This window comes from Olea europaea, unplaced genomic scaffold (assembly GCF_002742605.1).
Source record: "Olea europaea var. sylvestris unplaced genomic scaffold, O_europaea_v1 scaffold256, whole genome shotgun sequence".
Taxonomy (NCBI): Eukaryota; Viridiplantae; Streptophyta; class Magnoliopsida; order Lamiales; family Oleaceae; genus Olea; species Olea europaea.
The window spans coordinates 800,015-811,735 of record NW_019243883.1 but is presented as its reverse complement, the minus strand read 5'-3'; the positions used below and the strand labels follow the sequence as shown (position 1 = coordinate 811,735).

Here is an 11,721-nt window from a genome sequence, read left to right as displayed (position 1 = left end):
TCACCCACATCAAATTGTGGTGAGAAAAATAGTGCAGCAGGTAAGTCACACAAGACAGTTTCATCAAATTCACATTTTGTTTTTGAACTATTTAATTGCTTAATCACCATTTAAATGGTAAATTGTTTGTTGTAGTGTAGGATTACTCATAATAAGTCTAGAGCTCGACAAAATCAACACATGGACTATAGGTATGAAGAATAATATTTATGGCCTATGCAATCATATAGATACATCCTGTTTGAATCAATGCATGTTTTTCATATGAATTGGGCTTAATATATCTTAAAATTGAACTAGATATTAGATATTATTCCTTGTGGGAACAATAAATTCGAAACTTACCGATTTCTATTACTTGTCAATGATCCCGTACACTTGTGATTTTTGTTCGAACAAGTTTTTGGCACCGTTTTCAGGAAATAATGGATTTAATTTGGGTCTAGTAGCTTATATTAAGTTCCATTTTATTCTTTTTCATTTTTAGGCTTTAATTGAGACACTTAATCTTTTCTTATTTCATTCTTCATAGACCTTTATCGGTTTATGCAAGTTCCTGACTTGATCAAGATCATCCTTATAGATCCCGAGATTAGAAGGACCTTCAAGCAATGTAAACGAGAATAGAAAAGAGCTAGGATAATGACTGGGAATCAAAATCAAGTTCAAGATGCATTACAAGAAGTATCACTTCAAGTTCAATAACCACCCCTGCTTAGTCAGTATTAGTGGGAGATTATGTTAAACCAATGCCATCTCTAGTTTAACCTCCAATCATCTATTCCACATTCGATCAAATGTTATAAACCTCTTCCAGAATCATCATGACATCAAGTTCTACTGGAAGGTCACAGAGAATCCTCATTAACATATACAGGCCTTTGTCGTGCTGTACGAAATGATCAGCCACGACAAAATATCACAAAATGCATTTTGAATGATTCTATTCCCTCATACTTTGAAGGAGGCCTCAAAAGCATGGATGTTTTTTCAACCTCTTGGGAGCATACAGTCATAGAACATGGTTCAGAAATTCCCCATGAAGTTCTTTCCGCCAACTCGAGTTCATCAAATTCAGAATGAAATACACAAATTTAAACAGAAGGACCTCAAGAGCTACTCAGAAGTATGGAAAATGATACAAGAGTTTGTATAAAAGTGTCCCAATCTGGACATTCCTAAGCAAGCTCAAGTGTACCTCTTCCACTACAATATATACATAAGAAGTTCAAAAACATGGTTGATGCTTCAACGAGAGGATCGATAATGAATATGATCGTGGACGATGTTTATGAGCTATATGAAATAATAGCATAAAATCAATCGATGTGGCTAGAAGGTAGGAAAGTTTAGAGGAAAACAACTGGTATATATAATGTGGATATAGTAATAGCGTTGGCAGCACAGATGGAGACAATAAAGAGAAAGCTTGGCACTTTAACTTATTCTGTGAATACGGTTTAAACTCCAGCTCTTATGTGCACAAGTTATGGACATATCACATCACTGCAAGCTGTCCTTTTGGCTTATACTCACATGGGACAACTAGCAGAGGTCGGTTATACAAAAAACTCATAGAGAAAATAGACCTACCCCAACAATCACCTTCCAGACTGGAACAAGCAACCAAACTACTCATGGGCTAATAATCAAGGGCAAAATTATCTAAATAGATCACAAGGATTCCTACAGTAATACCAACATCAGCAAGAGTGTAGCCTGTCGCTAGAAGATTTGCTAGCTCAGTACATTACAAATACTGAGATCAATATCTAGAATCAACAAGCCTCTATCAAATATTTGGAAAAGAAGCTGGGACTGATAGCAGCTATAGACCACATGGTACCTTGCCTAGTGACAATTGGAAAATCCACTAGAGTAGTTACTAGCAATTGAGGTGGGTGAGTTTTGAATCTAGAGAGTCACCACCATTTATCCTTACCACTTATGTTTAGGCCATCACCACTAGAAGTGGGGTTCAGCTACCGAAAATTACTGCAAGAAGGAACGAGACTGAGTACTTAAGTGTCTACAAAGGATAAGGAACAAGTGGAGTGTTTTGAAGAATCAATAAAGAAGGATTAGCAAAAGTCTTGAGACATTCCAAAGGTTGAGGTTACTGTTCCTATTAAAGCACTTGCACACTCAATCTCCTTTACTCAAAGGTTGAAAAATACCAAGTTGAAGAATAGTTCATAGAGTTCCTGGAAATCCTCATAAGCCTACATGTTAACATCTTTTTATTGACGCAATCCTTCAAATTCCAAACTACCCCAAGTTTTTGAAGGAGATGTTGACTGAGAAGAAGAATCTGCCCGAGCTTGAAACAATAGCTTTATCTGAAGAGTGCAGCACGATCATTCAAAGCAAGATCCTTCCCAAACTTAAAGATCCAGGGAATTTCACTCTACCTTACTCTGCAGGAAATTTACTTGATATAAATTGTTTAATTGTTTCAGGAGCGAAGTTGCACGAGCTTGAAACAATAGCTTTATCTGAAGAGTGCAGTGCCATCATTCAAAGCAAGATCCCTCCCAAACTTAAAGATTCAGGGAATTTCACTCTACCTTACTCTACAGGAATTTACTTGATATAAATCGTTTAATTGTTTTAGGAGCGAGTAATAATTTAATTTCCTTACCTCCATTGACTTATGGTTAATCATAAGCTTAAAGTTTTGATTATAACAAATAAGTTAATCTTGTTTACTAATAAGTTGAATTTAAGTGATTATAGTTTTTCAAAGCATGCTATTAAAATCTGATCAATGGTCGTTAGAGGTCAAAATATCAAAATTGAAACCACACATTCAAGAATTTCAGAGCCAAACTTCGGAGCAAAATCAAGACTTGATTTCTTAGACAAAATGTAAAGGTACTAATACTTTAATATTTGACAATGAATGCTTAAGGTCAAAATCCTTCTATACGTTAAAAAACTATTTTTGTACATTAAAAGTTATTCTAATGCAATGATTTAATCAAATATAAAAATGACACTTAAAAAATGATATTTGAACTTGAAAAATATCTTTTACTTTGAAAAGTTAGTTAAAAATATTCTCCAAAAGTCCATGTCTTTCAAAACTTTCAAATCGGATCAAATGGGCCAAATCGCAAAAAGACCAAAATTGTCGGGTGGTTAACAGGCCGGAAGAGGCAGCCGACCTAAAGTTTCCAACAGTCCAAAATTTGATAGTTCTGACATTTGATTTTTACTGAACAAACAGCAATCGATCGATCGAGTCATTCGCACTTACAGATTTTTTGACGTTTTGAACTCTATAAATATTCCCCTTTCTTGAATTCGTTATAAGATTATTAGATAGCATTAAAATGAGAAATATTTGAGCAAAACTATTTGAGCTTACATCTTATTTAACTTTTCAAACATTTACTTTGAAAACTTTTGATTGATTGAATCAACATTTGAAAATCATATTCTTCATCAAAGTTTTCTCATCTAACACTTGAGCCTAGTTCATTGCTATTTATTTAAATGTTAGCATGTTTCTCTCTTATAATTAATTTGTGCATATTACTTATTAAGAGAGAAGTTTCAAAGTGTAAATTTATTTTGTTATACTTGTTGGGTCATATTGACGTCTCGTAAAGCTCAGTATTTGTATAAGGATTGATGCTTTTTGTTTGTAAGTCATCAGAAGTGTTGTAAATGATTGAATTATATTATAAGTCAATCAACATAGCGAAGCTCTTGTTCGTGCTAGAGAGTTTGGTAATGGACGACGTAGATCATTGCTTTGGATCAAACCTCCACAATTATATCATTTGCATTCTCTTCCCTTTTACTTATTGATTTTGTACTTGTTGCATTTTATCTATTTGATTGACTTAATAATTCAAAATTTGCTTAAATTTGGATTCATCTTCAAAATGTTTTTTAAAAACCAATTCACCCCATCTTGACAAGTCATTCTTGGGCTTTTAACTTCTTTACAAGAAATTGGGATTAAGAGATCCTAAAAACTATTGAATTAGATATTAAATCTTATTCCTCATGAGAACAATAAACTCGAAACACACTGATTTCTATTACTCGTCAACGATCCCGTACGCTTGCAGATTTTGTCCGAACACCACTAATCCAACGATTGAATTAGTCACCTAATAAATCTTGAATGTGGGTCGATTTTTATCTATGATATATATAGACTTGGATAATGTCTAGGATTTTGGAAAATAAGAACTTCATAAATCTATATGACAAGAATAAAAGTATTTTCGAAACGGATTATTGTTTGCGTTACGATACAAATTAGAAATATTCAGTTAAAGATAATAATTTTTTAATGTCATGTTAATAAGGTAGATTAGATAACCATCCCCAGTATTAAAAGGAAAAAAAGTTAAAACAATATATTTTGTTATTTAGTTCAACTTACTGCAAAAGAGTAAATCCAATTGAACTTCGATTTTAAAATAACAATTTGTGTTGCTCGTGAGTATTCATATACATATTTAATTGATGGGGAAAAAAATAAAAATGCTCGTGGAACACATGATTGCCCCGTTGCCTCTCAGGGAAATAAGGTTATGCTGATAGACGTGTGTGGACATATACATTTGTTCTTAAATTTTGACTTTTTTCTGGCCAGTTTAATTGTCATTTTGACTCTTTGGTTTTATTTGGAATTTTTGAGATAAATTCAGATGAAAAATATTCAATTTCATTTTCATTCGAATACTTCACATCAATACATTTCCTTTCACTTATTTTCCTTCATCTCGAAGTAACCATACAATTAGTAGTCTACATAGCATTGCAAATAAAAGGAATAATGTGTTTAAATTCTTCAAGAATTTCTTTTTTAAGATTTAAACACTACAACGTTTGGTAAAATTCATAAATTAACATAAATAGTTAAACATCAATTAATCATACATTTCAATGAATCTATAAGTGCTATCCACTTAATCATCATTTTTTTTTATCTATTTATAAATTAAATCGTTTATAAATTTTTCCTAAAGAAGCGTAAGTTCAATTTTATTTTAAATGGGTCACTAAGTTAACAAAGGGTCCATTAACTAAGGTAAAACTCACATGTCATTTCACGACGCAGCGGATGTAAAGTTTGTCAACACACTAGTTTAATTTTCACATGAAAAAAGTCAATTGTATAGAAAAATATTCTACAGAAACTCATCAGACCCTCACATGAGGGCAGACTTCATGTGAATTGAAATATTGCAAAAAATAACTCACCCATCCCTACATGTGTGTATTCTGTACACATTTATTTTCTACACATGTAGCTTGGCTGTTTTCACATTTAGGGTGCTTTTGATGGAATAAATTAAATTTTTTCATGAAAAATGTCCATTTTCTCACTCAAGTTCCTACATTTGGAGTGTTTGATTAACATTTTGTCCATGAATTATTTATTTATTTTTTTTTTTAAAAGTTTGTTGCATGATCATATTTTTCTTAGAAACAAGGAAAACATTTTTTTTAGAGGGGAGTAAATTTTTATTTTTCAAGCAATTCAATCTTTCGCTCCCTCATTTGTTTAGATGAACAAGTATAATATTTTTCAGATTGAAATTTAAATCAACTAAATACATTTAATTAATAATTTTCATGTAAACAAGTTTTAGGTTCTTTACATGCAAATTTCATGTTTGTAATCAATCACACCTTAGTGAAAATAGAAAAAGTCGACAAGAATGTAGTACTACTTAAATAAACCCCATGATGAATGATTTTGTTCGAAAAACTTTAACGATCACATTGCAACTTCAATGTCGACCAATTCACTATTGAGAGTAATAAAATTTAACGACTGAAATGACTGAAATACTTTTTTATTTTTGTTTTTAACACTTTGACTTCGTTAGTAAACCTGCTAAATAATCTATCCAATTTTACACATCGAGACACAACAATTGATACTGAAATTCATGCAAAAAGACAATCGAATATGCAAATAAAATTGAAGTAAAATATTCAATAAAATTATAAAAATTATTTTTGGAGTTAAAGTTCGGAGACGGCAACGTTGAACATTTTATATTATCAAGTGTCTGGTCTACCAATCCAGAAGCACAATCCAATGTGAGATGCGATCGGCCAACAAAAAGACGTGTTGACTAATTAATTACACATCTCTAGCGCCTGCAGTTTTATTACCCAGTGCTGTCACCAAAACATAAACCAATCAGAATTTATTATATATATAAAATAATTGTTCACGATACAACTTTAATATACATTACTCTATTTTATATTCGTCTACTTTGTTATAAAGTAATATTATTTAATTTTAATTCGAATTTAGATGGCGCTAATGTGACATTAATTGATATGTAGAATTAAATAACTCATTTAATTTTACTTTTCATTTAACATTTATTTAGTGTCACCCAAATTGGGGTTACAACCTCGATAGAACCACATTGCATTATTCTTGTTATATGGAACTATATAGCAATATTTTATTCAAGCGGGCTCCATCCACGTGAGAGGATGAATACTCCTATGTATAAAAAATTATGTATCCCTAATATTTTCCATAAAGAAATATTGAGGTGTTTGATAGACATTTTTATGTAAAAATACATTTTAGAATAGTAAAGTGATGTGAAATGTGTGGCTGAAAAATAATGAAAAGTTTTTGATTTACGTGTAATAGTATTTTAATAAAGAATGTGTGATTAAAAATAAGAGAGAGAAAAATGAATTTTGAAGAAAATGATTATCAAATGGGGTCTATGTCTTTTCTTTATTAAATACACCATCACATGTATTGTCACAAGAAAGTACACCTTTTTTTTTTTTTTTTTTTTTTTTTGTGGTCCCAATCCTCTAGACGAATCATATGGATGTATATTGTTTATATTCAACTTGAGAGTAAAATATTAAAAGGTTAACATCGTTAGGAGGATGATTATTATTGTTATATTTAAATAAAGGTAAATTTTATTATGCAATTATGATTATTTTTATTAGGATGACAATCCTGTGTCTCTCATCCCATTGAAGATTATGTGGAGGCATAGGAATTAAAATATCCCTATTTTGTAATTTTTTTTCTAGATACTTATTAATTTTTTAGAATATAATTTAAATTTAAAAACACAAAAAAGAAAAAATATATAATAATCAGGAGAATGTTCACCTTCTTCATTCCTACTGATTTCGTGACTAATCGCGTAATTCTCATTGAATTCGAGATGAAGCATTTTGTCATTCTTAATTTTTTTTTTAATATTTATGCGATTTTATTAACAAATCGAGGAATTTACTTATTCAACCTACTTTAATCTTCTCCATATCCGATCTNTCAGCGCGTGAATGTTTGCCATATTATTTACTAAGAAATCCCACAGAATATTTTGTTTTTTAACCTTGAAATTTCTCGTCGTTCTTTTGTATCGCACTATAAAACCCACCAAACCAGTCCATAAATTCTTATCCCAAGAATCCCAGAAAATCTTTATAATCCTGTTTATTTTCGATCTTTAGATTTGGTCCAATTTTCTTTATTTGTTTAATTCCTTAATTGGGCTGTTTCTTCTTGGAAGAAAGAAATCTTGGTTTTGAGAATTATTAGTTCCGTTTATTTTCAGTCTTTCACGAGCATTTTAAATCGAAATTTGGTCCCATTTTTTCTTTCAATTTCCTTGTTTTGACTAAGTGGACTGTTCTTTTTTTGGATAAATAGAAAATCTTGATATGGAGAACACTTTGGGTTTGCTTAGAATCACTATACAGAGAGGGATAAATCTTGCTAAAAGGGATGTCAGGAGCAGCGATCCTTACGTTATTGTTCGGTTGGGAAAACAGGTTAGTCAGAGGTTTTGTACAGTTTAAAATGTTTTTTGATAATGTCGATGTTTAATGCTTTTAAATGTTTCTTTCTTATGGGGTTGATTGTTAAGTTATAATCTCTGTACAGAGAAATTTTTGACAGTTTAAAATGTTTTTAGATAATATTGACGTTTAATGCTTTTGTATGTTTTCTTTTTATAGGTTGATTGATTGTTAAGTTAAAATCCACGTTGTACCTTCGATTCAAATCCAATATTGTATATCAAACTAGCATCGATGTACAAAGAGATTTTGGACAGTTTATTATGTTTTTCATTAATGTTGATGTTTCTTGGAGGTCGAATGATCCCTGCCTAATCTTGCTTAGCTTTAGATTAAAGGGCAAAAGCAGAGCTAGAGCAGTGCTACCCTTATAGAACCAGAGTTTTGCCTGGCAACACACATACGTGGGACTCACATAATTTTTTATTTTTTTTAATACAAGTGGGCCCCTGCACAGTGAGGAGCCCTGTAAGTAATCTGTGAGCAAAGGTTTGTACATTGGGCATTGCTCTAAATACTAATACTGTTTAACATGCTGCCCACTCCATCTTACCAAACATGCTATTTTCTTTACTTAGGACCTGTTGATTTTTTGACCATTAGAGAAAAAAGTGAATTCCATCCATGAGTGAATAAGTCAAAAATGACTGTTGGAAGAGTGAAATAATGATCAAAAAATTAATTTTTCGAGGTGAAAAATTGCTATCAAACACAGCTTAATTCGAGAATCATTGTACTTCAAACAAAAAAGAAAGGAATTGGGCTTCATTTTTTTAAAACTCATATTTAATCATATTCTCCCATAAAATTTTTTTATATATAAGTCAAAAACAATTTTTTTTTTTTTAAGTACACATTCTCCAAAGTATCACTTGTCTCAAATAGGTGTAAGGAAATAAACATTAATAATACATTTAAGTTCCCTATCTTTTTCTTTACCACTCCTTCATAATCTCCTTTGTTTAGAGGTAATTGAAAATAGTAAACCTTTTCTTTTAGTAATTTTCCCTGAAATAGACAATGATGGAGTCACGTCTATTTTACGAAATTATTGAAGTTTCTGATGTTATATAGGCCCCGTTTGGTAGGGATTTTTTGCCCCAAAAAATTGATTTTTTGACCGTTATTTTACTATTCAAGCCGTAATTTTTGACTTCTTTTTTCACATGTGGACCCCACTTTTCTTCTAACGGTGAAAAAATCAGTTCTCAAAATCCCTATCAATAATATTGAGATTAGTGATGGTGGATTTGGTTGGTTTGCCTCGTGGATGTTTCCCATCATTCTGAGGGTTTACCACATTAAAATCAGTACTTTTCTTGTCGTTGATTTTTCTTGTATTGATATTGCTTGCAATCTGGCTTGTTGAATTGAATTAAAAATTCTTATTTTAATCGCACATCTGATGCAGGAAATTATATTGTGGCAGCATTGCTATTGTTGTTTTTTCCTACATTGAATTTGTGCATTTTTTCCCCTGCAATTCTCTCTTTAGTTATTGTCTGTCTATGTTGATTTTAGTTTTTTGGTTTTTCTACTTCTGTTTATGTTTATATGAATGGAATTACTGAAGAATAAAACTAATTTAATATAATGTAATTATTTGATCAGAAATTAAAGACTCGAGTTGTGAGAAAGAACCTTAATCCTGAGTGGAACGAGGAACTGACGCTAACGATTGCTGATCCTAATCTTCCAATCAAGTTGGTAAGTGTAATTTTTTTATTTTTTTCCTTTTTTGCATCGTATAGTTTGGCAAAGTAATAATATCTGATGAATTAGCATTTTAGCTGTCCCCTTCATATTTTACCTGAGAGTCTTCAACAAACAAGTGGAACTTCGAAGTATTTTGTGTTAGATAATCTGGCAATGACAAGAAAAAGATAACTTCTGGGAATTGAACTCGCAATTCTACAATATTCGAAGTGATTCTTGTTTGGACAGTGTAGAGCCTAATTATACTGTTAACTTATCTCCTCGACCCTGCGATATTAGAGGGGTGTAGTGGCATTCCATACATGTTAAGTTGCACTAATATTGCTACCATGTGAAGGATTTTAGGAGGTTGGTTCGTGTGTGAAAGATGTGAGGGAAAATTTTTTTATATTTTTCTTCTCCATTTCGTGTGTTTCTGTTGCTTGTTTTTTATTCCAGTATACTTATTGCAGCTCTCATAAGTCGGGATTCGGGCTTAACTCCCAACGTTTCTTGTGTTAATCTGTTTATTTCATTGCAGGAAGTTTACGATAGAGATACGTTCAGTCGAGATGACAAAATGGGAGATGCAGAAATTGACATTAAAACATTTGTAGAAGCTGCAAAGAGGGACTTGCAAAATATCTCAAGTGGAGTCATAATCGCGAAAATAAACCCAACCCGAGAAAACTGCGTAGCCCAAGACAGTTCTATAATCTGGGAAAATGGCAAAGTAATCCAACACATGTTTCTGAGACTTAGAAATGTTGAGTGTGGAGAAATCGAGCTCCAGTTGCAGTGGATAGATATATATGGTTCGTGAGGTCTGCAGTTTGTTTCTGTGGCTGGCTAATTCGACTTGGCATCATCAGTTCCTTCACTGATAAATTTCGTACATTATTAAAAGAAACGATTTGTCCTTGATCGGGTTCACAGTCAAAAGACGTATAAATTAGAGTCGGGATTTTTCGTGTTGTATTCTTATACTTACATGATAATATATATGTTTTAACGATTTTATTTTCGTGTTATACACTTATTCGGACTCTAAAATAACTCTAAAATAAGGATATTTTGTAGTTCTTCTAATGAAATTACAGTCTAATTTATTATATAGCCCCCGTTTGTTTTTCATTATTTGTCCATTAAAATGAAAAATATGATCGTTATCCATCACATCAAGTCATCATATTTGATTTTCTATTTCTTATATATGACCCGTAACGACTATATTTTTCATTTAACGACTATATTTTTCATTCTCATTTCTATATTAATATGTACCAAACAGGGTCATAATATGTTATCAGGTGAAACTCGATAAATGGAAGTGGAATTGAAAAAAAGAAGTGATAATTGACAAAAAAAAAAAAATAATAATAATCTTTACTCTCTTAAAAGAGAGGCTTTTGGTACTGTTCATTTATGTCACAGCCGTTTTCACACTTGAATCCAATTTATCCGGTTTTGCTACAGTAGTTTGTCATTTTCTTTTTTTCCTCTTTTACATTGTTTTCCCACTTTACCCTTGAAAATCCCATCTTACACTAATTAACACATTGAGGGCTTAATGGTCACTTGCGCCCACAGTTGTTGACTTTGCACAGACAAAATTTTTTTTAAATTTTAATTTAAAATTTTTTAATTATACTATTAATATATTTTTTTGTAAACTTTTTAAGAAACGCGTTTGATATAACTTTAACTATTTTCGATATTCATTTAGATCAATTCGATGAGTCCATAATATAGTTCTTGAAACGAGTTCGATAAAATATAGATAATATATTTTTTATAGATGTTGCGTTAAAAAAAATGACGAGTTATACGCATTTTTTAAATTTGACGTCAAACTATAATTGGGGATTTGGAAGGGAAAACGACGAAATTTGACCTCGAAAACGATGTCCACCAAACGAAGCTAGGTAGTCATGACGTGTGTGTCGAAAAGAGCTTTCTGAATTGGGGTCATGGGCTCAATTCTGATAACTGTAGCAAAACTTATAGTCAAATTAAAAAAAAAATAATAATAAATTTAGAAAAAAAATAAGTCCGTAAGAAAAAAAAACAGAAGAAGAAGAGCTGGCAAGCAGCGCGGAGTGCTTCACTAATTTTTTTTTATTTTTTTTTTATTTTTTTACGGATTGTTTTGGTAATTCGACCATAACTTTGGCTATGATTGTCAGAATCGTG

The 11,721-nt window shown here is 31.5% G+C and overlaps 1 protein-coding gene across 1 annotated transcript; it reads left to right on the top strand.

Moving 5' to 3' along the window:
• The first annotated feature begins 7,381 nt into the window (after positions 1-7,381).
• LOC111382820 (protein C2-DOMAIN ABA-RELATED 5-like) lies at positions 7,382-10,559 on the top strand. Its single transcript, XM_023006861.1, has 3 exons — positions 7,382-7,806; positions 9,445-9,540; positions 10,070-10,559. The coding sequence occupies exons 1-3, from the start codon at positions 7,696-7,698 to the stop codon at positions 10,349-10,351; spliced, it is 489 nt and encodes a 162-aa protein (XP_022862629.1). The 5' UTR covers positions 7,382-7,695; the 3' UTR covers positions 10,352-10,559.
• Positions 10,560-11,721: the final 1,162 nt, after the last annotated feature.